The sequence below is a fragment of the Heterodontus francisci genome, chromosome 41 (genome assembly GCF_036365525.1).
Source record: "Heterodontus francisci isolate sHetFra1 chromosome 41, sHetFra1.hap1, whole genome shotgun sequence".
Classification (NCBI taxonomy): domain Eukaryota; kingdom Metazoa; phylum Chordata; class Chondrichthyes; order Heterodontiformes; family Heterodontidae; genus Heterodontus; species Heterodontus francisci.
Window position 1 is genome coordinate 19,506,386 of NC_090411.1, and position 26,497 is coordinate 19,532,882.

The 26,497-nt window shown below is 42.2% G+C and overlaps 1 protein-coding gene across 16 annotated transcripts in view; it reads right to left on the minus strand.

The window, feature by feature from the left end:
- l3mbtl2 (L3MBTL histone methyl-lysine binding protein 2) overlaps positions 1-26,497 on the minus strand; it is a 158,345-nt gene that overhangs the window by 48,081 nt on the left and 83,767 nt on the right. For 12 of the 16 annotated variants that reach the window (XM_068019423.1, XM_068019420.1, XM_068019419.1 and 9 more), the window contains exons 17-21: positions 24,788-24,890; positions 14,019-14,100; positions 11,379-11,559; positions 5,991-6,046; positions 5,056-5,165 (exon numbers count right to left, since the gene is read on the minus strand). In XM_068019423.1, the coding sequence (XP_067875524.1) occupies positions 14,094-14,100; positions 24,788-24,890 (110 nt within the window). In that variant the 3' untranslated portion in view covers positions 5,056-5,165; positions 5,991-6,046; positions 11,379-11,559; positions 14,019-14,093. Of the gene's footprint in view, positions 1-5,055; positions 5,166-5,990; positions 6,047-11,378; positions 11,560-11,983; positions 12,082-14,018; positions 14,101-15,545; positions 24,891-26,497 lie in introns of those variants that run through there. The other 4 variants (XM_068019426.1, XM_068019422.1, XM_068019410.1 and 1 more) reach the window with 3 other exon arrangements.

A 26,497-nucleotide genomic window follows, 5' to 3' on the forward strand; every position in this document is an offset into this window, starting at 1 on the left:
AACTCCCTACTTCTAGAATGGTCCCAGTGGATTAGAAGTTATCAAATCTAACACCACTATTCAAGAAAGGAAGGAGAGAGAAAACAAGGAACTACAGGCCAGTTAGCCTGACATCAGTTGTTCAGAAAATGCTGCAATCTATTATTAAGGAAGTCTTAACAATACACATAGAAAATCATAGTAGATCAGAGTTAACATGGTTTTACGAGCTTTTTGAGGACGTAACTAGTAGGCTAGATAAAGCGGAGCTTGTAGATGTAGTATACTTGGATTTCCAAAAGGCATGCGATATAATTAGGTAGAATTAGCCTCTCCTTTTAATCTAATACTATCCTTAACTTCCCTAGTAAGCCACGGATGGACTTTTCTCGTTGAGTTTGTTTTTTAATGGAATGTATTTTTGTTTTTGAATCATTTTAAAAAATATTTTCCTCTGGTTATTTACTGCCATACCTTTTAGGCTATTTATCAAATCAACCTTAGCCAGCTCTCTCCTCATACCTATCAAATTGAATATGTTTAAGTTAAAGATTCTTGTTTTGGACTAGAGTATGTCACTCTAGTGGAATTCAATTGTATTATCACTTTTCCCCAGAGGATCTTTTACTTTGAGATTACTAATTAACCTTGCCTCATTACACACTACTTGATTTAAAATTCTAACTTAGTTGGTTCCACAATGTATTATTCTAAGGTATCACACAAGCAGTTAACACACAAGATAAGGGCTCATGGAGTGGGGCGGTAATAATATTAGCATGGATGGAGGATTGGTTAACCGACAGGAGGCAGACAGTAGGGATAAACAGGCATTTTCAAGTTGGCGGACAGTAACTAGTGGAGTGCCGCAAGGATCAGTGCTGGGGTCTCAACTATATTAATGATTTAGATGAAGAGGCCGAGAGTAATGTATCCAAGTCAATGGGTAGACAAGTGGCAGATGGAGTTTAATACGGACAATCTTGAGGTGATGCATTTTGGCAGAAGGGATAGGATGAGGCAATATAGACTTTATGGTGCAGTTCTGAAGAGTGTGCAGGAACAGAGGGACCCGGGGGTGCATGTGCATCCATCTTTGAAGGTGGCAGAACATGTTGAGAGTGTGGTTAGCAAAGCATATGGGATCTTGGGCTGCATAAAAGCAGAGTACAAAAGTAGGAAAGTTATGCTGAACCTTTACAAAGCTCTGGTTAGGCCGCAACTAGAGTATTGACTCCAGTTCTGGTAACCACGCTTTAAGAAGGATGTGAGGGTCCTTGAAAGGATCCAGAGGAGATTTACGAGAATGGTTCCAGGGATGGGGAATTTTGAGTTCTGAGGTTAGGTTGGAAAAGCTGGGGTTATTCTCCTTGGAGCAAAAGAAATTGAGGGGAGATTTGATGGAGATGTAGAAGATTATGACAGACTTAGATAGGTTAGACAAGGAAAAACTGTTCCCATTAACTGATGCTACAAGGACTATGGGACACAGATTGAAGGTTTTGGACAAGAGATGTAGGGGGAATGTGAGGAAGAGTTTTTTTTACACTGCGAGTGGTAATGACCTGGATCTGGCTGCCCACAAGGGTAGAGGAAGCAGAGATAATCAATGATTTCCAAAGTAAATTGGAGGGCACTTGAATGAAATAAATTTGCAGGGCTATATGGATTGAACAGGGGAGTGGGACTGACTGGGTTGCTGTGCAGAGAATCGGCATGGACACGATGGGCCAAATGGCCTCCTTCTGAGCTGTAAATAACTCTCTGACTCTATGATTCTAAGTCTGCCGATGATACAAAGCTAGGCGTGAATGTAAGCTGTGAGGAGAAGACAAAGAGGCTGCAAAGAGATACAGACAGATTAAGTGAGTGAGCAACAGGGTGGCAGAAGGAGTATAATATGGGGAAGTGTGAGGTTATTCACTTTGGTAGTAAGAATAAAAAAGCAGAATTTTTTTTATAAAGGCGTGAAACTATTAAAATGTTGATGTTGAGAGAGACTTGGGTGTGCTCCTGTAAGGAACACAAAGTTAGCATGTCAGTACATCAAGCAATTAGGAAGGAAAATTGCATGTTGGCCTTCACTGCAAAGGAACTGGAGTACAAAAAAAAAGTCTTGCTACAATAGTACAAGGCTTTGGTGAGATCACACCTGAAGTATTGTGCGGCATTTTGGTGTCCATATCTAAGGAACTTGCCTTGGAGGTGGTACAGCGAAGGTTCATTAGATTGGTCCCTGGGATGAGAGGGTTGTCCTTTGATGAGAGGCGGAGTAAATTGGGTCTATAATCTCTGGAGTTTAGAAGAATGAGAGGTGATCTCATTGAAACATGCAAGGTTCTGAAGGAGCTTGACAGGGTGGACACAGGGGTTGCTCCTCTGGCTGGGGAATCTAGAACACAGGGGCACAGCCTCAGGATAAGGAGCCAATCATTTAGTACTGAGATGAGAAGAGATTACTTCACTCAGAGGGGTGTGAATTTTTGGAATTCTCTACCCCAGAGGGTTATGGATACTCCATCATTGAGTATTCAAGTCTGAGATTGAGTTTTGATCTATCAAGGGATGAAGGTATATGGGGAGCAAGCAAGAAAGTGGTCTTGAGGCAGATCAGCAGCCATGATTGTATCAAATGGCAAAGCAGGCTCGAGGGGCCATATGGTGCACTCCTGCTCCTATTTCTTAAGTTCTAACTTTGCGACATGGGTTGGAAATTGGTTGGGAGGTAGGAGATTGAGAGTAGGGATAAATGGGAACAACACCGATTGGCAGGCTGTGACACTGTGTTCCCTAGGGATCTCAGCTTTTCAGCAGGTATATCAATGATGGGTGAAGGAATCGAGAGCTGGATATCCAAGTTTGCAGATGACACTAAGTAGCTAGGAGTTGTGTGGATGGCAGCAGGAAGTTAGAAAAGGGACATAGAGAAGGCAAGAGAGTAACAAACAGACTGCAATGTGGGAAACTATGAAGTCTTTCATTTCTGATCAAAGAAAGACAAACTGGAATGTTTTCTTAATGGTGAGAGACTGTGCAGAAGAAAAAGGATTTGGGTGTCAATGAAAACAAATCATTAAAACTAGTGAACAGGTATAAAATGTAAGCAAAAATGCTAATTTATCTGAAGGGGTTTGAAATACAAAGGAAAGGAAGTTATTTTGTTCAGTTTTCAGGATCTTTGCTGGATCCCATATGGAGTGCTGTATTCGATTTTTGGACACTACACTTCAACAACAATACATTAGCCTTAGAGGGTGTACAGAGCAGATGCACAAGAAAGATTAAGGTTAAATTGTAACCTTAGGACAGGTTACAGAAATTTAGTTCGTATCGCCTCAGATTAAAAGCTTGGGAGGTGATCTAATCAAGCTGTTCAAAATGACAAACGGATTTGGAAGGGTAGACACAGAGAAACTATTTCCTCGGATCAAGGAATCGAGGACAAGGGGGTGCAATCTTAAAATGTATGAGTGATGTCACAAAGCACTTTGCCACACAAAGGTTTGTGGAAAACTGGAATTCTCTGCTATAGATTTTTGTTAGTTAGGGGCATCAAGGGATATGGATCTAAAGCAAGCTAATGTTTTTGAGGTACAGATTAGCCATGATCTGACTGAAAGGCAGAACAGGTTTGAAGGGCTGAATAGCCTCCCCCTGTTCACTTGGCAAAGATCCAAGAGCAGCCACTCTGAAGTACTCTCCGCTGGGGAATAACGTACAGCACAAGGTGAAGAACAAACTCTCCGAAAAGAAAAAGGAAATACAACCAAGTCCTCAAATCACAAAAGGTCATTCAGCATTGAATCATTCAGCCCACTGTGCCTGTACCAGCTCACTGAAATATCTATCCAATTAGTCCCACTCCCCCTGCTCTATCCCCATATTTCCCTGCAAATCTTTCCTTTTTAAGTAGGACCTAATTCTCTTTTGAAAGTCATTACTTAATCTGCTTCCACCACGCTTTCAGATATTGCATTCTAGATCATAACACACTGAGTAAAACAACTTCTCATCTCCCCCTGGCTCTTTTGCCAATTATTTTAAATGGGTATCCTCTGGTTATCGACACTTCTGCCAGTGGAAACAGTTTCTCCTCAACTACTCTATTAAAACCCTTCATTAATTTTGAACACCTCTATTAAATCTCCCATTAACCTTCTCTGTTCTAAGGAGAACAATCCCAACTTCTCCAGTTGCTCCACATAACTGAATTCCCTCATCCTGTAACCAATCTAATAAATCTCCTCTCCACATCCTTCCTAAAATGTGGTGCCCAGAACTGAACACCATACACTAGCTGAGGTCTAACCAGTGATTTATAAAGTTTATCGTAACTTCCTTGCTTTTGTACTTTATTCTTCTATTTTTAAAACAAGGCTTTCTGTATGCTTTTTTTTTTAAAAAAACAGCTTTATCAAGTTATTGTGCTGCCTTCAAACATTTGTGTACATAAAGCCCCAGGTCTCTGTTTCTGCACCGCACTTTTTAATTATACCATTTGGTTTATATTATCACTGCTCATTTGTCTTCCAAAATGTCTCTCCACACTTCTCTGCATTAAATTGTATCTTCCCATTTCACCAGTTTATGTGCTCCTGATGTCTGCTGCTATTCCAAGCATTGCATCATCGATAAACTTTAAAATTATGCTCTGAATACCAAAGTACAGGTCATTAATTTATATCAAAAAGAGCAGTGGACCTAATACCAACCCCTGGGGGACACCACTTCCCGCCAGTCAAGAAACAACCAACCATTCACCATTATTCTCTTAGCCAATTTTGTTTCCACACTACCACTGGCTCTTTAATCCCATGGGCTTTAATTGTGCTAATAAGTCTATTATGTGGTATTTTATCAAACGCCTTCCGAAAGTCCATATATTCATTATCAATAGCACTATCCTCTTCAAGCCTCTCCATTATGTCATTGAAGAACTCAATTAAGTTAGTCAGGCAATATTTGCCTTTAACAAATCCATGTTGGCTGTCATTTATTAATCCATGTTCTTCGAAGTGACAATTAGTGTTGTCCCGGATTGTCTCAAGGCTTCCCCACTGACCAACGTGTAGTTACCTGGTTTCTCTGTCTCCCCTTTCTTGAACAGCGGTGTAACATTTGGAACCCTCCAGTCCTCTGGCACCATTCACCTATCCAAGGGGGGATTCAAAAGTTGTGGCCAGAGCCTAGAACAGAAAGACAGGTTAATGCATAGGCTGATGAAGGGTTCCACCAGACAGACTAACTTTACTTCCCATCAGATAATTGACCTGCTGTTCATTGCCAGAAAATTGCTGGAAATCTGAAATAAAACCAATCACAACCTTTCTTTTCACCTCTACCAAAAAAAAGTTCCCTCCTGAACTTTAGTGATTTCTTCAGGTTCTCCACCCTTCCCAGTGTATACTTCCATGCATCCCAATGTATGCTCCCACCTTCACTTGGAAAATAGTATTAAGTAGACTGTTGTATGTCCACACAAATAACAACCAAGTCAATTCTGGACTCACCTGATGTGCATACACACACTTCCCACAAGGGGTCACTGGACAACGATCAGGAAGAGAAATTCAGGCCACTTTCCCCTCGCCTAGGCCAAGGACACAAACCTATTGTGACACCCCTATCTAAAGCAAGTTCGCTCAGCACAAGCAGAAGGTCGAACCTTGGACCTATGACTCAATAGGAGCTAAATGGCCTATTCCTGTTCCTATGTTCCGATGTTCCTAACAGGGCAGCTTTGCGAGATGCAGGTAAATAAATCACTTGGAAGTGAGAATTGCAGTTTACATTCCAGAGGTCACGCCTATAGGCACACAGATGCTGGGTGATTCTGACCATCAGGATGAAACTTGACAGGCACCTTCCAGTCTGCAAAGTATTCCCTGACTAAACAATTAAACTGTAAAAAATCTGTACTTCTGCTTACTTAACAAGTAGACTGTGTATGTTCTTTAAAGGGATAGTGTACATTGTACAACAATGATAAAACAGTTTTTCAGCTGACTTACTGTGAGCAGTAACAAAAACAAGAAATGCTGGAATCACTCAGCAGGTCTGGCAGCATCTGTGGAAAGAGAGGCAGAGTTAATGTTTCGGGTCAGTGACCCTTCTTCGGAACCCTGTGAGCAGTGCCAAAAATATAAAAACAGCAATTTACATGTACTTCTTTCAAGTCAATATACTGTGTTCACCGCTCATAATGCGGCCTGCTCTACATCAGGGAGACCGAATGCAGAAAAGGTGACCGCTTTCCAGAACACCTCCATTCAGGCTGCAAATGTGTTTCCAGTCACTTGTCATTTTAATTCTCCACCTTTCTCTCATGCAAACCTTTCCGTCCTTGGCCCACTGCAGTGTTCCAATGAAGCTCAACACAAGCTTGAGGAACAGCACCTCATCTTTTGATTAGGCACTTTACAGCCTTCCGGACTCAACACGGAGTTCAACAATTTCAGACTCCAATCTCTTCCTCCATTTTTTTTCTTTTTCTCTCGTTTTTCTCTTATTTTTGCTTTTGGATGGCAGCTGTTCATCATTCTGCCATTCACACCTCCTCTGGACACATCCTTTGCTTCTTTACCTGTCCCATTACCACTGCTTTTGGCCTCGCACCACCAACTCTTAAAGAGAATAGAATAGAATCATAGAAAGTTTAAAGCACAAAAAGAGGCCACTTGGCCCATCGTGTCTGCACCGGCTGAAAAACGATCCACCTATTCTAATCCCACAATCCAGCATTTGGTCCGTAGCCCTGCAGATTACGGCACTTGAGGTGCATATCCAGACTCCTTTTGAATCAGTTCAGGGTTTCTGCCTCAACTACCCTTTCAGGCAGAGAGTTCCAGACCACCCCCCACCACCACCCTCTGGTTGAAAACATTTTTCCTTATCTCCCCTCTAATTTTTCGACCCATCACTTTAAATCTATGCCCCCTAGTCACTGACCTCTCTGCTAAATAGGCCCTTCACCTCCACTCTATCCAGGCCCCTCAGAATTTTGTACATTTCAATCAGATCTCCTCTCAGCCTTCTCTGTTCCAAGGAGAACAACCCCAGCCTATTCAATCTTTCCTCATAGCTACATTTTTCCAGTCCTGGCAACATCCTTGTAAATCTCCTCTGTACCCTCTCCAGTGCAATTACATCCTTTCTGTAATGAGGTGACCATAACTACACACAGTACTCAAATTGTGGCCGAACCAATGATTTGTATAGTTCCAGCATAACCTCCCTGCTCCTATATTCTATACCTCGGCTAATAAAGGAAAGGATTCCATATGCCTTCTTAACCACCTTATCAACCTGTCCTATCTTCAGAGATCTGTGGACATTCACTCCAAGGTCTCTCACTTTCTCTACACTTCTCAGTATTTTCCCATTAATTGTGTATTTCTTTGCTTTGTTTGACCTCCCCAAACGCATCACCTCACACTTCTCTGGGTTGAATTCCATTTGCCACTTTTCTGCCCATCTGACCAGACTATCAATATCTTCCTGCAGCCTACAGCTATCCTCCTTGCTATCTACCACATGGCCAATCTTTGTCGTTTGCAAACTTCTTAATCATGCCCCCTACATTTGCGTCCAAATCGTTAATACATACCACAAAAAGCAGGGGACCCAGTACTGAACCCTGCGGACTGCCACTGGAAACAGCCCCCCAGTTGCAAAAACATCCGTCAACAATTACACTTTGTTTCCTGCCACTCAGTCAATTTTGTATCCATCTTGCTGCATTTCCCTGGATCCCATGGGACTTTTAAAAAAACAAACTAGTCTGTCAAAAGCCTTGCTAAAATACATGTAGACCACATCAACTGCACTACCCTCATTTATCTTCCTTGTTACTTCTTCAAAAAATTAGATCAAGGTGGTCAAACAAGATCCTTAACAAATCCATGCAGACTATCCTTGATTAACCTGTGCCTTCCTAAGTGACAGCTTATCCTGTCTCTCAGAATAGATTCCAATAATTTTCCCACTACCAAGGTTAGACTGACTGGCCTGTAATTATTCGGTTATCCCTTGCTCCCTTTTCAAACAGAGGTACGTTAGCAGTTCTCCAATCCTCCGCCACCACACTTGTATCCAGTGAGGACTTGAAAAATGAATGTCAGACCTTCTGTCATTTCCTCTCTTGCTTCTTTTAACAGCCTAGGGTAGATTTCATCTGGCCCTGGTGATTTTTCAACTTTTAAGGATACTAATTGCAAAAATACTTCCTCTCTCCCTATCACATCCAATACTTCACACTCTTCCTCTTCAACTACAATATCTGCATCGTCCCCTTCTTTTGTGAAGACAGACGCAAAGTATTCATTAAGAACCGTACCAATATCTTCCGTTCCTACACATAGGTTACCTTTGTGGTCTTTCATGAGCCCTACTCTCTCCTTAGTTATCTTTTTACTCTTAATGTATTGATAAAACATCTTTGGGTTCACCTTGATTTTGCTTGCCAATATTCTTTCATGCCCTCTCTTAGCTTTCCTAATTTCCTTTTTGATTTCACCCTTCCACTTTCTATACTCCTCTCGGCTTTCTGTAGTATTGTGTTCTCGTTGTCGGACATAAGCTTTCCTTTTCTGCCTTATCTTACCCTGTAAGCTCCTTGACATCCATGGGACTCTAGATTTGGCTGTCTCGCCCTTTTTCTTTGTGGAAACATGTTTACTCTGAACCCCCTGAATCTCCCCTTTGAATGCCTCCCACTGCTCTGACACTAACTTACCTCCAAGTAGCTGTTTCCAGTCTACTTCCGCTAAATCACTCCTCAGCTCAGTAAAATTGACCTTGCCCTAATTGAGAACACTAACTTCTGTTCCATCACTGTCCTTTTCCATAATTATGTTAAAATTGACTGAATTATGATCACTACCAGCAAAATGCTCTCCCACTGCCAGTCCTTCCGCCGCCCATCTTCATTTCCTAAAACTAAGTCTAAAACTGCGCCGTCTCTTGTTGGAATTGCCACATATTGGCTAAAAGGTTCTCCTGAATGCACCTCAAGAATTCTTCTCCCTCAATTCCTTTCACGCTAAAAATATCCCAGTTAATACTGGGGTAATTAAAATCCCCTACTATTGCTGCCCTATTGTTCTTGCACTTCAGAGATTTGCCTACACATCTGCTCTTCTATCGCCCTCTGATTGTTTGGGGGTCTATAGTACACTCCCAGCAGTGTGATTGCCCCTTTTTTGTTCCTTAGCTCAATCCATTAGGCCTCATTTGATGAACCTTCCAACATATCATCCCTCCTCATAGTTGTCATAGTTACCTTGACCAAAACTGCCACTCACCCTCCTTTTTTATCCCCCTCCCTGTCACGTCGAAAAAACCCTGTAATCAGGAACATTGAGCTGCCATTCCTGTCCCTCCTTAAGCCATGTTTCGGTAATAGCTATATCATACTGCCACGTGTCTAGCTGCATCCTCAGCTCGGCTGCTTAATTTGCTGTATTCCTTGCATTGAAATAGATACCCTTGAGCACTGCCAAACTCTTTTTTATTTTCTAACCTTTGTTTCCTCTGTCTTGCAGATTCATCCATTAATTTTTTGCCTTCCATTTTCATTTCTGATTTTGTCCCAACAGAGTCTACCCTCAGATCCCCATCCTCATGCCAAACTAGCTTAAACCCTCCCCAACAGCACTAGCAAAACGTTCCGCAAGAGTCCTGGCTCTGTTCAGGTGCAACCCGTCCGGCAGGTCCCATCTCCCCCAGAGTCAGTCCAATGTCCCAGGAATCTAAAGCCCTCCCTCCTGCACCATCTTTCCAGCCACACATTCATCTGTCTTATCCTTCTATTTCTATACTCACTTGCGCGTGGCACTGGGAGTAATCCGGAGATGACTACTTTTGAGGTCCTGCTTTTGTCACTTAATCTCTTCCCCTTTTGTTCTTTCCCTCCCCTCTCTCCCTTTCACTTGCTTAAAACTTATTACACTTGTCTAACTTTTCCCAGTTCCAAAGAAAGATTATTGACCTGAAACATTAACTCCATTCAGTCCCCAAACAATACCCAGAGTTTCCGATTGCCTGCAAAGCAGGCTTGAGGGGCTGAATGGCCTCTTCCTGTTTCTATGGCAATAGAAAGACCCTGTCTTATTTTTGGATGTTGTATTACCCTCTAGATGCTACCCGCGCAATGCAAATTCTGTAGCCGAAGGGTTGACTTGCTCCCGGTTCACTGCCTATTTTCCTCAGATACTAGTCTGGCAACTACTGTGCCTCTGATTCCACCATTTCCACCCGAAAACCCCTCAGCAACGAAGCTGAGATTTATAAGCGAGCAGACCATGGATTGACTCAATGAGTGTCATCACTCCACGTCCCCATGCCTCGATAGGTTATGCTACTTAATAAAAAGCTGGGTTGGCAGTGGAACTTTCATTGAATGCGACAGAGGCTGTGAATTGTCATTAATGATGGAAATCCCCAAAACCTTAAATTGAGAAAATATTTACATAAATCTTGTGACTTTCTTCTTCCCCAAGTTAAAAATGTTTCTATTGTTTAGAAATGGAATACAAGGGGGAAAATAAACAGGTTTGCAACTACACAGTCCATTACGTCCTAAAGTACTTTGCAGCTAATGATTAACTTTTGAAGTCCTGTTACATTCTCTAACTTTTCCATTTCTGACACGAGATCTCGACCTGAAATGTTAACTGTTTCTCTCTCTACAGATGCTGCCCGTCCTGAGTATTTCCTGTTTTTATTTCAGATTTCCAGCACCCCAGTATTTTGCTCTTGTTGCAGATTAACTGGTCATTCATTTCATTGCTGTTAAAAGGAGCTTGCTGTGCATAAAAACAAAATACTGGGGATGTTGGAAATCTGAAATAAAAACAGAAAATGCTGGAAATAAACAGGTTTTGGTGGTGTTATTTGAAGGAGAAAGCCTTGCGGGGACACCAGGAGAGCTACCAACTTCCTGTCAAATGGTGTCATTGGGTCTTTCACATTCATCTCAATAACTGGGACCCAATCATAACGATAGCAATCTGACAAACACTCCTCCAAGTACGAAACTGCAGCAAGAGCTTACATTATGTGCTTATGTCCTACAATGAGGTTTGAACCCATGAGCTTTTGACTCAGAAGGCAACAATGCAGCCAATGGAACCTCGCAGCAGCCAGATGCAGAATTATATCCTGTGATCCTCTGCAAGCAGAGACCACGCTTGAACTGTGCCTACATGAAAAATTGCAGCTAAGCAATTCCTCTCAAGGTATGGTGGCATAGTGGTTATGTTACTGGACTAGTAAGCCAGAGGCCTGGACTAATGATTTGGAGACCAGAGTTCAAAACCTACCACAACAGTCAGGAAATTTAAGGAATTAAAAAGCCGTTAATGGTGACTTGAATCTACGGGATTGTCACAAAAACCCACCTGGTTCACTAATGTCCTTGAGGGAAGGAAATCGGCCGTCTTTACCTTGTCTAGCCTACATGAGACTCCAGACCCACAGCAATGGTGGTTGACTCTTAACTGCCTTCTGAAATAGCTTAGCAAGCCACTCAGTTGTTGGAGATGGGCAATAAATGCTGTCCTTGCCAGTGGCACTCACATCCTGTGAACGAATAAAAAAAAAATTCATTATACTGCTGTAATCCATTGTCCCAGTGAGGGTTCACAGGGTGGCAATAGCCCTGTCTTGGGAACAGATAGATGGGTTAATCAGTGATTAATGTCAGGGCAAACAGCACTGTGACTTGTCAGAGTGTAGTCTTAGACAATGTATATTTATTAACATTGGTAAAAATGCAGGCCAAAAAATATCAAAATAACATTATTGAGACAGTAATGATCGCACCCACATTCTTTTTTGGTTGCCAAATGGAAATGTGTTCTCGTAGAGAAAGAGAACGCATCTATGAATTGGCTAAAAATATCGATCAGAAGAAAACCTTCCCCTGCCTCTGCCCATTTTCTGTTAAGCAGAAAGACTTGGAACTTGTGGGCAGCTTTAGTAGCCTGCAGCTAGGGAATCCTACCAGAACAAAAAGGACTCGTTCCGCCATGGACGTCCATCAGCAGCCTGAGGCAGCAACATGCCTGCACAGATTTCATCAAATAGCGCCCAGCACGTATTCTGCAAGCAGTCAAATTGTTACATTCTTGCACAAGCCAGACAAACAAGTAATATTATAAATAGGCGATAGAAACAGCTTTAATAGTAACTTTCGAAAGGGAATTGGATAACTATTTAAACAGGAAACATTTACAGGGCTATAGGGAAAGAGCAGGGGAATGTGATTAATTGGATAGCTCTTTCAAAGAGCCAGCACAGGAACAGTGGGCTGAATGGCCTCCTTCTGTGTTGCATGACTCAATGATTATAATAAAAAAAAAGAGAATTTCCATAGTTGTAAAATATCTAAACAGGAATACGATGCAAAATTATATCAATTTATTTTCAAATCTTCTCTTTCCCTCCCTGCCACTACTCCAAAAGCTTTGACCTCAACTTGTGTTGCGGGGTGGGTGGTAATTGTACAGGCACCAGCGCTCAAAACAATTGAGCCTTGGCTGGCTATTCAACCATAGGAGGCACCACAGCTTAGTCTTCTTTGAACAGCTATGGACTAGGAGAGCTGGGACTATTCTCCTTAGAGCAGAGAAAGATTAAAGACAGATTTGTTAGAGGTGTTCAAAATCATGAAGGGTTTTGCTAGAGTAAAGACAGAGAAACTCTTTTCATTGGCAGGAACCAGAGGGCACAGATTTAAGATAATTGGCAAAAGAACCAAACAGATGAGGATTTTTTAAAAACCCAAACACAACAAGTTGTGTTGATCTGGAACACACTGCTTGAAAGGCTATTGGAAGCAGATTCAGTAGTAACTTTCAAAACAGAATGAGATAAATACTTGAACAGGAAAAAAATACAAGGTTATGAAGAAAGGGAATAACTAGATAGCTCTTTCAAAAAGCCAGTACAGACACGATGGATCAAATGGCCTCCTTCTGTTCTATGAACTCTTACCAACTTTTGATGGAAGCAAGCAGCCATAGGAGGAAAAAAAAAGCATTCAGGAGGAAGTTGAAGTTTCTCTGCTGGCTGTGCCACAGAATGATGGACAGTGGCCCAGGCCCTTGACTCCTACATGCTGAGTATTAAATCTCCACTGTAGCAGGAAGTGCTGAACAGGAGGATGTTGGGGAGTGGTGAGAGAAGACCCTGTGGGTCATGTACGGTATTGGGCTTTTCCAGTTCAGTACAGTACTGCCTTTCTGAATATATGGTTTACATCTCAGTCACATAGTTACAGTGAGATGCAGAGCAGTAGCCTGGCACTTCCCCATTGCCATGGAAGGAAAACTGGCGGAAGAGTTGGTTCAAGCCTCCATCAAATAGATTGCAGGGCTGTCTTGACAGAAACCTGGGAATAGGTTCACCCATCATCTGAACTGGGAGTAGAAGGCAGTATAGAGAGAAAATAATTCAAAACAGACTTTTACCCTTTGAGAAATAAACTTACAAGAATTGACAACAACTACTTGCATTTACATACCACCTTTAATGTAGTAACATGTCCCAAGGAGCAATTATTAAACAAAATTTGATCCTAAGCCACATGAGGAGCTATTTGGAGGGATGACCAATAGCTTGGTCAAAGAGGTAGGTTTTAAAGAGCATCTAAAAAGGAGGACAGGATGCAAACATCACACTTTTTCTGTACTGGGGCAGGCTGGGTGTGCTTCAAGTTGTTCAGAGGGTTCTGCCACCAGCTAAATCATCTTACAGGATTCCAAGTCAGTACCAAAAGCAGAGCAACATTGCCCCCATTGTTATGTCAGATTCCCATTGTGGCCTGAGCTAAACAAACCAGGTTCAACCCTTAGTCTGGCCAAAATTAATAGCAAGAGCTGCTAATACCCTGTGGGCTGGGGGAAAACAGTTTTCCCTCTGCTAATTCAGTGTCCAGTAACCCAACCATGGAAAACGCAACATGGGTATGTTGAGCGAGAATAGGTTTGGACTCTGCTGCAACATCCTCTGTCGTTCAATGTGCTGCTGATACTCACCACCGAGGCCCAAACATGAAAAACGGTCACTTGGGTGAGATGCCAGATTGCCTACGAACAGAAGCCCAGAAAAAGTCAGCACCTTCAGGAGAGAGAAAAAATAAATACATGATCTGGAATGCCTGAAAGGGTGGTGGATGCAGATTCAATAGCAACTTCCAAAAGAGAATTGGATAAGTACTTGGAAAGGGAAAAATATGCACAGCAATGGGGAAAGGGCAGATGAGTGGGACTAATTTTTTTTTTCCAGAGAGCCAGCATAGGCACGATGGGCTGAATGACCACCTTCCGTTCAGCATGATTCGACACAATGAAAGCTGTGCAATCCTCGATCATTATCACTGTACTCATTGCCACAAAAAGTGAGAAAATAGGGCGGGAAGATTCAGGATAAAATATTACTTCGTAACTGTGCTTGAAGAAATACAGGATCATGAAGCCAATTGACTTGCTTTGACTTTTCTCTTCTCCCCTCCCACCACCCCGTCAAAGGGAAAGGGGAATAAAGCAGTTCCTATTTTCTCAGCAACCCCTCTCCTTCCTGTAGACTGACAGTTAAACTCAAAATCATACCACTCTTCATGCGACAACCAACAGACTGCCACACTTTCAACTTTTTTTTTAAAGTTAATTCCTCTCCTTGAAGCACTGATCCACCCCAGGGTGTGATTCCACTTGGGGTAGTCACCTTGCCCAACTGGTCACTCTTTGCATGGGGACACAGACAGTGGATGCCCCTTCTGCCACTGGAAGCATCACAGCCAAGATGGACGTAGTCTTCACCCCTCACTCATGCACAATTTCCAGCTTCTGTTACTGCACAGCAAATAGAAGCCTACACGCTAGCTTATAGCTACCCTCCCTTCAGCTCATGGACATTTAACGGTATACATTTATATAGATCACTTCATCACCTCAAGATACATAGCAAGCTCCTACAAACAGCTATGTGATAATGACCAGATAATCTGTTTTTATGTTGATTGAGGGATAAATATTAGCTGGGACACCAGACAGAACTCCCCTGCTTCAAAAAACAAACAAACAGTCATGGAATCTTTTACATCTACCTGAAAGACCAAAGCCTCATCTGACCTAACACTTCATCCAAAAAAAACAGTGCAGCTCCCTCAGTGCAGCACTGAGATGTCAGCCTAGATCATATTCTCAAGTCTCTGAAACGGGTTCTGAACCCACAATGTTTCAAAGCCAATGAGGGAGTGCTACCCACTGAGCCACAGCTGACAGAAAAATTGCAGTGCCTCTGCAGAAATTAGATAACAGCAGAAAATGGGAATTAAATGTGGACTTTCTGGTCTTCTAACTGGGTTACATATTACTTCTACTAACCAAACCTTCAAGGTATCTCCAGATCTAAACTTTAATGCTCACTTCCATTACCTACCCAATGGAAGGACCAAAATATTCTCAGGGCTTTTGAGATTATATGAGGAGGAATTAATCATAACTTCAGGACAGAAAAACAGAAGGAAACATAAATCAGATGTTACACAAAATATGGTTTATTGTCATGATTAATATTCATTACAGTGATTCATCTCTTTACAGTTTAGTAATTGATTGTAAATATTAAACAAAGCCACAATGGACAGGTTATGTTTCAGATGGAATACCCAACGAATTGGAAAGAACAGCAACCCTTACACCAAAATAAAAAATGTAAAGTATTAGCCTCCTGTTCATGGAAAAGATGCTGCACATTTCCCATCTAGTGATTTTCCAACAAGGCTGTTTATATTTCTGGGATAGGTAACTTCATTGTTGTCAAATTCCTGATACAGATACAAGATCCTGCTGGCACATTAGAATGCAAATATGCTGCATGGCAGGGTTTGGGATTAAGTCAGTGAATTTTCACAGAGTGATTTCCTGGTCACAACTGGCTAACTGGGAGAGGTACCAAGTAAACAAAAAACCTGAAAAATCAGGATCAAAAAAAACAAAAGGCTGGAAAAGTACAGCACGTCAGTCAGCAGCTGAACGAGAAAGAGGGTTTAATGTCAGATAGGACCCTTTACAACACTTCACTTCAACAGAGCTAGTGAAAGGCTAGTGAATAATTTGCTCTTTCAGACACTGATGAACTGTGTATTTCTGATATTTTCTGTCAGTACCAGACAAAGGCTGGGACTGTTCTCCTTAGATCAGAGAAGGTGAAGGGAAGGTTTAAAAGAGGTGTCCAAATTTATGAATAAATTGGTAGAAACAGTTTCCACTGCTAGGAGGGTCAGTAGTCACAGATTTAAAATAATTGACAAAAGAACCAGAGGGAAGAGGAAGGGAATTTTTTTTTCTCCATACAGCGAGTTATGATGATCTGGGATGCACTATCTGAAAGGGTGGTGAGAATTAGATAAATACTTGAAAAGAAACAATTTGCAAAATGTAGGATTAATTGGATAGCTCTTTCAAAGGGCTGGCAAAGGCACAATGGACTGAATGGCCTCCTTCTCTGCTGAATAATTCTATAAGTGTCCCAGTACCACTTGAGCAACTGCTGTTGTAGGGCAACAAACTGGCATTTACAGAGGGCTGGAAGTAAGTCATTCATTGGTCCTTTTGTTCTCCCTTGAGGAAAACTAAAGGGGGGAGGGGGGGAAAGCAAATTAAAAATCAGTCCAAAAAAACTGATTTGGCTGTAAGAAAAAAAAATGGTGTATTTCTATAGCACCTTTCACAACCTCAGGACATCCTAAAGTGCTTTACAGCCAATGAACTACCTTTGAATTGCAGTCACTGTTGTAATGTAGGAAACATGGCAGCCAATTTGCACACAGCAAGCTCCCACAAACAGCAAGGTGATAGTGACCAGATAATCTGTTTTAGTGACGTTGGTTGATATTGGCCAGGCCACTGGGGAGAACTCTCCTTGCTGATCTTTAGTGCCATGGGATCATTTACGTCCACTGGAGGGGGCAGACGGGGCTTTGCTTTAATGTCTCATCCAAAAGACAGTATCTCTGACAATGCAGCACTCCCTCAGTACTGCACTGGGGTATCAGTCTGCATGGAGTTCTAGTCGCTGGAGTGGGGCCTGAACCCACAACTTACTGACTCAGGAGCAAGTGCACTACCCACACTGTGCAGCTGACTACATAAGAACAAATGACTCCGGAAAGTTAACCGCAACATTGTGGAGTGACTACTTAGGTACTGTGAATTAGATGGTAAAATGCACTTGGAAGAGTCCATTTGGTAATGGTAGAGGTGCTATATTTGGCTTGAGCATTTCTGGTGGAGAGGTGGAGGGATGGAAGAAGGGAATAATCAGCCACGACTCCTAATCCTATCACTATCCAGTGTCCCCTGCTAGAAATTTCATTCATGAGGAGCCAGAATGAAGTGGATGTGACGCCCACCACAACTGAATGGCCTGCTAGTACTCACCATCTAGGATGGTGTGAAAAACAGCCACTTGGCAACCAGAGGCCTGAGGACACTTGTAGAACCATATATCACTGGATAATGGTCTGAGCTGGGCCAGCAAACAGCAGAAGGGATAAAACAGCAAATTAAGTAAGAGCACATGTCCCAATCTATCACATGTGCTCCAGGTGAACCAATAGGAAAAGCAGTGACTACTCAGATAGCTCTGCACCCACACCATCAGCATATGCCTTAAAGACGAGATCACAACTGTTGGAGAGTGGGGATGGAAAAGGAAGAGCAAGAATTACATACTATTGAGTTTTCAGCCAGTTGTCCATGCAATGCCTCTATCCCAGCATATCCTCTATATTATTAAATATGAACTTTTATTCTAGAGTGTCATGGAGTATTAACTTTGAGTCCCTTTGTTGATAGGTTTTTAGACAATTATCAAAGTGTAAAAAACCTTCTACTGATGCACATCTATGTTAGCAAAACTATTATAATATATAAATATCTACACACACACACTGCATAAAGTTTCATAGAAAATACTTCATGATTCATACACATTTGAAGAACGCAGTTTAAAACTTTAACATGATACACACTGGATATAGAATTTCCTGGCCACAAACTGAAGGTGATTTCTCGACAAACCTGCCATGTATTTGCCACAATCCTGGCCATCATGATTAAAGGCACAAAGCGCACAGGGGGTCAGTGCCCAGAGTGCAACTGCAAAAAGTGTAAAAAGACCTCTGATGCCTATTTCATCTCAGGCTTTTGTCTCCAGTGATTGACTTAAACCACATCCATCTATCTATAGAATATTTAAAAACTACACATTAATGAAAATCTCCAAAACTGTAATCTATTCTTTGAGCCTAGGTGAGGACTTCAATCCCATCTATTTTAGTTTTGTTGTGAATCAAGACATTTGAACCCTTCAAGTGCATTACAACCTGCAATAGTCATCGAGAGATACAGTACTGAAACAGGCCCTTTGGCCCACCGAGTCTGTGCCGACCAACAACCACTCAATTATACTAATCCTACATTAATCCCATATTCCCTACCACATCCCCACCATTCTCCTACCACCTACCTACCTACACTAGGGGCAATTTACAATGGCCAATTTACCCATCAACCTGCAAGTCTTTGGCTGTGGGAGGAAACTGGAAACCCACGCGGTCACAGGGAGAACTTGCAAACTCCGCACAGGCAGTACCCAGAACCGAACACGGGTCGCTGGAGCTGTGAGGCTGCGGTGCTAAGCACTGCGCCACACTAATATTCTCTGTACAAACTGAACCCCTTGATTCAACAGCTTCTAAATACTTCTAGCTATCAAATTAATCGCCTTGATTCCACAGCCTGCAACCATTCTCAGGTATCTCCCATTCCTTACATAAATCATCCGAACCCCTCAATTCTACAGCCTCCAAATATGTGAGCTCAATGCGAGGTTAACTTTCAGCTCTGAAAGAAAGCACAAAGCCTCTAATCCCAGTACCTCATGATGGACTGTGGAAGTCAGAAAGTAATACTCTGGCGTAAAACTTGCCTCATCGACAATACATGATTGCGCTCCCCAAGATAAACAATTTTTATTTCAGGTGTGCATGAGGGGATTCTTCCTCAAAGTGCATCCACTCAAGACCAAAATGCAAAAATTTACCTTGCTTAAAATAGGAAATCTATGCCAGATCCAAAATGGATGGACATTTTGGTTAATAACAAAAAGGGATGCCATAAGGAAAGACAGTCCATAACTAACCTTATACTCACATTTGCCTTCTTTGCTATAATTATCTCACAGAATAAAAGAATACAACCAAGTACAATGTGGCAAGGATCAATGTCTAAGAGCAAGACCCTGCTCGATTTTTGAGAGAGAGAGAGATTTTGAAAAGCCATAGTGCTGGACCAATTGGCATTCCTATAATCTATACCAGCATCAGCATCCCTAGGAATCCAAATCCTGATTAACCCCCAGAATAAAGACAGAAAATGCTGAAATACTCTCAGCGGGTCAGGCAGATTATATGTGGAGAAACACGGAGAAATAACGTTTCATGTCGATGACCTTTCATGATGCAAGATCATTGTGCTTCTCTCTCCCCACAGACCTGCTGAGAGTTTTCCAACATTTTCTGTTTTTATTTCAAGCTAAGGGACTCCTTCCCACCTCAAAACATGCTCACTGAAACCTGGAAGCTGTAGCTATCAGTTGCAAAGTTTGGTATTAACTTGGGGTTCTTCTGCATGTCTTTTAATGCCATCTTAGTACAAACCACTGATATGGTGGCATATTGGAGCTCTGTGTAGGTAACAGTATCTGGGAGAGTTCCACTGGCAGAGTAAAAAGAGTTTCATTGCTGGTGTTGTGGGGACTGTTTAGGTCAGAACATTTAGTTACTGGGGCTATTCTCTCCCGCAACCTTGATCAACCCACACTCCACTCAGTATCCTGAACCCCCTCTATCTCCTTCTCCCCATCACTTGTCCTCAATATCACTGATGGAGACAATGAACACATAGAATGGCCTAGGTTCAATCCCTAGTCTGCACTAAGTTAGCAAATCTGAACTGCAACATGCATCAGAACCCCTTACTTTGTCTAGGAACAAAAAGAAATGATGGAATCATAGAACAGTACAGCACAGAAAAAGGCCATTCGGCCCGTCAACACTTTTGAAAAGCAATCCAGTCAAGTCCCACACCCCGCCCGCCCAACCCCCTTTCCCTGCAATTTTTTTTCTCCTTCAATTATTTATTCAATGCCTTTTTGAAAGCTATGATTGAGTCTGGTTCCACCACCCTATCGGACACTGCATTCCAAATCATAACCACCCATTGCATAAAAAGTTTTGCCTCTTGTTGCCTCTGGACCAGCCTGTTCCTACACACTGATACATGGGTTCAAATCTCAGATGAGGGTAGGACTGAGCTCAGCTGTGATGCTGCTATAGAAGAGCCTGTGGCATTCAGTGGCCAGGCAGGATGACGTTGTCGGCACAGAGTTACCGTACCCCAGCAGGAGAGGAAGGTCCAATAACTAAAATCAAACACTTCCAGATAAACAGCTTAAAACAGAAGTCACACTTAACTCCAAGTATTTAGTTTATTGGCTAGTGTTTTTAGTGGTTGGCGTTTTTTTTAGTGGTTAGAGTCTTAGTGTTAGCTAAACAATTAAACAATCTTAAAATTAAAATAAATGTTTGAAATAATTGTTTAACAACATGGCAGGACACTGGGCCCCATCATATGCACATCCTGTACCAGGTGGGAACCCCAGAAAGTTGTGTGTGTCCTAGAAAGCAACATATGTAGCAAGTGCCACCGACTCAAACACACAGGTAACACATTTCAGGAGGTGGTCATCCCTACAACTGCCCAGAGTTCAGGAAGAGAGGGACTAAACACCAGGCAGACTAGGAGGACCAGGCAGGCAGTGCAGGGATCCCCTGGGAGTGTGGCACTCGCAAACAGGTGTTCAGTGCTGAATACCAGTGTGGGTGATGAGTTCTTGTGGAGTGCCGTCAGAAGCAAATCCACACAACGCGGGAGACTGGACTGCACAGGGGACGATCAGAAAATGTAGGAATGCAGTTGTTATACGGAATTCAATAGTCAAAGGGGATAAGACAGTTGTTTCTGCAACTATGGACACAAGTCCCGAATGGTGTGGTGCCTCCCAGAAAAGGAGTCATTACCTTGCTGGTCATTTACTAAAGATCCCCAAATAATGAGGAGATGGAGCAGCAAATCTGAAGGCAAATTTCCGAGAAATGTAAAAAAAGAAAAAACAGCAATAGTAGGGGAAACTCGGAAATAAAAACACATGAAAAGCCAAGGAGGTTGAAGAATTCTTCAAATGTGTACAGGAGAATGTCCTTTATCAGTATGTTTCTAGCCCAAGGAAGGAAGCAGTGCTGGATTTAGCTCTGGGAATGAAGCAGGGCAAGTGAAGAATGTTGTAGTGGGAAAATATCCGGGCAACAGCAATCATAATTAGCTTTAAAGCAGTTATGGAAAGGGAGAAAGAAAAATCAAAGGTGATAACACACAACTGGAAGAGAGAACATTTCAGTGATTTGAGAAGGGACTGGTAGATAGACTTTTCAGGTAGACTGGAAAACAAAGATTATCCAGGAAAACAGTAAATGGGCAATGTCAGGCTTTCAAGACAGAGATTGTTCACAGACAAACAAAGCATATTCCCAGAAGGAGGAAATAGAGGTCAAAATAAAACGGAGAAAAGGTTTATGATGAATGCCAGGGACAGAATATAGAAGAAATCCAGGCAGAATAGAGACAGCAGGGGGAAATTGAAAAAAGATACCAAAAAAGGGAAAAGAAAGAGGATGAGGAAAGATCAACAGGTAACCTAAAAAAGGAATCCAAAAATCTTTTACAAACATAAAAAATAATAGGATAGTTAAAAGGAAGTCAGAATAAACCTTTTCAAATCACTGGTTAGGTCTCAGCTGGAGCATCATGTACAATTCTGGGCATCAGACTTTACGGAAGGATGTCAAGGTCCTGAAGGTGGTACAAAGGAGGTTTACAAGGATATTACCGGGAATGAGGAACTTCAGCTATACGGGGAGACTGGAGAAGTTGGGATTGTTCTTCTTAGAGCAGAGATGATTAAGGGGAGATCTACAGGATTCCAAATTATGAGGCGTTTTGATAAAGTAAATAAGGAAAAACTATTTCCTCTGACAAGTCAGTTCATAACCAAAGGTCACAGATTTAAAATAATTAACAAAACCATGCATAACTCGTCTCTTAAACTTGGACCTTGGGGTAATTCACTTAATCTTTGCAAACTACATTTTGCAACCCACACGCCTCACTCATCTGGAGTTTCGTCTGTTTAAATACGGTTAATTTGTAAAGTAAATATATGCAACTTTGCTTCCCCCATGGTCCAGTCAGCAAGGGACCGAGGGAAAACGAGGAGAGGTGATTTCATGGAGTGTTATGATGATCTAGAATAAACCAACTGAAAGGGTGGTGGAATCAGAACTTTCAAAAGGCAACTTGACATGGATGTGAAGAGAACTAATTTGCAGGATTACGGGGAGAAAGCTGGGGTGTGGGACTAAATTAAACAGGTCTTTCAAAGAGCTGGCACAAACATGACAGGTTGAATGACTGCCTTCTGTGCTGCAAGATTCTATGAATACCTGGAACGAATGTCTCTGTCACTAAAGTTATTAAGACCATTCCACTTGTTCCCATCATTGCATCTCACCACTTCACACCATTCTCTGTCTCTATTCTACTCATTTTCCTTCCTTTAAAAAAAAATTGGCAACCAGTCCCAATTTATCAGCATTTTTAAGATCCACCTGAGTTAGTACTTTCACACCTGGCTTAGGTGTCAGCTTCATACAGAGTAAAATAATGAATTGGTCTCAAATCAGATCACAAGAAAAGAATACAACAAAACATCTAAAAATAGAGCTGGGTAAACCATGCATAACTCGTCTCTTAAACTTGGACCTTAGGGTAATTCACTTAATCTTTTCAAACTACATTTTGCCTGTTTAAATATGGTTAATTTGTAAAGTAAATATATGCAACTATGCTTCCCCCATGGTCCAGTCATCAAGGGTCTGGTGTAGTATATTTAGTGATTCAAATGCATACCATTGCATTTATTTATATGCCAGATGAGGGATCCCCAAGTTCAATCACTAGTTCACGCAAAGTTGGCTGAGGCCTACAACTCTGGGGTTCCATCAAACGACATCTGTGCCGCTGGGCCAAGGAGGGGCAAGAAAATCTTCCAGGGTTCCTGCCCCGATTGCTATCCAGCCATTTGCTGCTGACAGTTCAGCACTCTCTCAGTACTGCAGTGGAGCGTCAGCCTAGATTTTTGTTCTCAAGTCTCTGGAGTGGGACTTGAACCCACAACCTTCTGACTCATGAGGTAGAAAACGTTCAAATGAAGAAGTTCTCAAAAAGGGTTTTAAATCAGTAGGAATAAAGCTTTTTGGATAATGCCATCAGCATGAAGCAGAAACTGGATCCGGGTCCTCTTTCTGCACTGATTCTCAATTTTACTGTCCAGCTTACACATTGAGATTTGGCTGTTCTGTTGATTTTTCCTTCTCGTCAATGAAATTCACCCACTGATGATTAATGGTTAAGGATGGAGCTTTCCCTAATAGCTCAGGTTTATACAGTAAGTAGCTGAGCTATACAGGCCAGGCAGGTGCCAGGCTCAACCTCCAGTCTGGGCCAAGGCAATGTGGACAATTATCCAGGGATCACTACTCAAAGTTCTCATGGAAGTATACCTCCATTTCCCCCCCCACAACCCCACTCTTCCCAGAACAGACATTCAGTGGGAGTGCTGTGATGCCCTCCAAGGTTGAACAGCCTGTGGACAGTGGCTCACAATGCTCACACATGAAAAACAGCAAACTGGACAAGCTTCTAGAGGGTGATAAGTAACCACTGAACCATAGTCAAGCCAGGAGGTATTGCCTTCAGGCAAGGGGAGCAGGAGACCATTGTGAGGAAGTACAGTAGGTAAAGGGATGATCCATTCTGGTACTGAGTCATGCAGACCTCAAGGTACCACTTTTGACTGCCTGCCTGTGTCAAGTTAACTGATCCCAGCTGGGGCAGTAACAGGGATCTTTGCAAGTGGTCTTAAGCACCTCTGGATAAAGGATGGTATGAGAAAAAATTAAGCACGATTCCTGTTGCTGACCACTAACACGGCATTACCTTGAACTTGTACTGCAGGGACAGGATGAGGTTGGGCTACAATTACGCCCCCCCACCCCAACCCCTACAAGGTTAAATGGCTCACAGTCCAAGCTCCCAAACAAAGAATGGCCACGAGTGTGATAGAGGGTACAAGGGCCTTCAGGAAAGGAGGAAATCTATCAGGGTACAAGGGCCTTCAGGAAAGGAGGAAATCTATCAGTTTAAATGCTATTCAAGGCTGTAACGTCAGCTGTAAGGGAAGTATTTTAACTGAATATACCAATATTTTATAGAAATACAACTCCTGTACAGACTGTACCTTCTGAAACACTCAGCCTTCTTCAGCCACAATATTTCTACTGCCTTATTACTGCAGGACGCTTCTTATTGATTAATAAATCAGAACAGTTGTTGGCAGGTGGGAATTGGTAACACAAGACCCCAGTGTATAATGCATCTTTTGGTAGGATCCAGTCCTAGCCAGTTTAAACCAGTCTGATTCACTCAACTGAGCTCGAGATCTGGGGCGCCCGGCTGCAGTTTTCTTCTCCAACACCAGTCCATAAACAGGATAACTTACAGGATCCAAAATTAGCCAGTTCACACTGGTGCACTGTGGTATCAGAGGGCGTTGGACTCACTCAGTCGGTTCCTGTTTGATGTTTTCTACAGGGATCAACAGGTTGCTGGGGTCCAGTGGCGTTGATAAGTCAACTGTCTCCTCCTTCACTTGCACTGCAATGACTAAAACAGAATTTGAAAGAGAAAAATCCTTTTAATTGAGCAACACCTGTTGTACTGTCATATATGTTTATTAAAAAGCAGCTAAATAGGAAGATCCCAGATCATCCGCACTACCGCTTGATATTGCGTACAAACCACCTGACTGCATTGATCCAGACAGACAAATGCAGCAGTCAAGTCAGGAAATGTTGCTGTGACTCTGGGAGATGGAACAGCTGCTGAGAGACTTGCAAGATATATTATTACAAGAGCTTCCCATCAGACAAATTCACTTGCCATAAACAGCAGCTCTTTTTAAAATGTCTTATCCAAATGTTCTTCCATAGCTTTTCCCCACGCCACCTTTGTAACCTCCTTCAACCATACGACCCTCCAAGAGCTCAGAATTCCTCCAATTCTGGCATCTTGCACACCCCCATTTCCTTCATCCCACCACAGGTGGCTCTGCCTTCAACCATCTAGGTCCTAAGCACTGGAATTCCCATAAACATCTTTACCTTCCTTTAAGATGCTGCTTTAAACCTACTTCTTTGACCAAACATTTGATCACCTTTCAAAATCACCCCTCCTTTGGCTCGCTACCTATTTTTGTTTGATTGTGCCCCTGTGAAGTGCCTTGGGGTGTTTTTGCTCTGTTAAGGACGCTACAGAAAGTTATTGCTGTTGTTCCCAAGTTCTTAACTGTACTGCTAAGATGAAGATAGCAATGTGGGGGAAAGAAACAGACAAAATGTCTAGCATCTGCAGGAGCACAGCCAGTCATCAGGTAGTCACAACCCCAGGGTTGCACTGACAGGATGACCAAACCGGTCAGTGAGCAGCCTGGGAAGGAAGTACAAGAACCTCCCTGCCCTCGACACCAAACAAAATGCAAGAATACAAGAAACATTAACTTTGCAGACAAATCCATTTAAGTGGGTTAAGCAACAAGTAGCTAGGATTTTTTGTGTTTTTTTTTAGTAGACAGGGTAATTAATTTTTTTGTCCGTCGATCTTTCAACTCCACAGCAACAAATCAGAAAGGAAGTTTAATACTCACTAATTATGTTGCTCAGTCAAACAGAAGCTTCTCATTAGGATTATCTATCAATTTGCTTTTTTATTTAGTTGGTTGGATGTGGGAGACACTGACAAGTACAGTATTCATCCAGCTTGCGTTTCCCTTCGGATATAAAGAGTCACACAGCACAGAAACAGGCCCTTCGGCCCATCGTGTCTGTGCCAGCCATCAAGCACCTACCTATTCTAATCCCATTTTCCAGCACTTGGCCCGTAGCCTTGTATGCTATGGCGTTACAAGTGCTGATCTAAATACTTCTTAAATGTTGCGATGGTTCCTATCTCTACCACCTCTTCAGGCAGTGCTTTCCAGATTCCAACCACTTAAGTCCCACGTAGCTCAGACCAGGTAGGGGATATCAGTGAACTAGTTGGATTTTTACAACAATCTGGCAACTTCATAGTTATTTTATGGTACCAGCCCATAAATTATCAGATTTAATTAACTTAATTTCATAACATGCCCTGGTGGGATCTGAACTCCCAACCTGTACTGTTAGTCCAGCACCATAACTGCTTGGCTACCATATCTTTAACCAAGTAATACC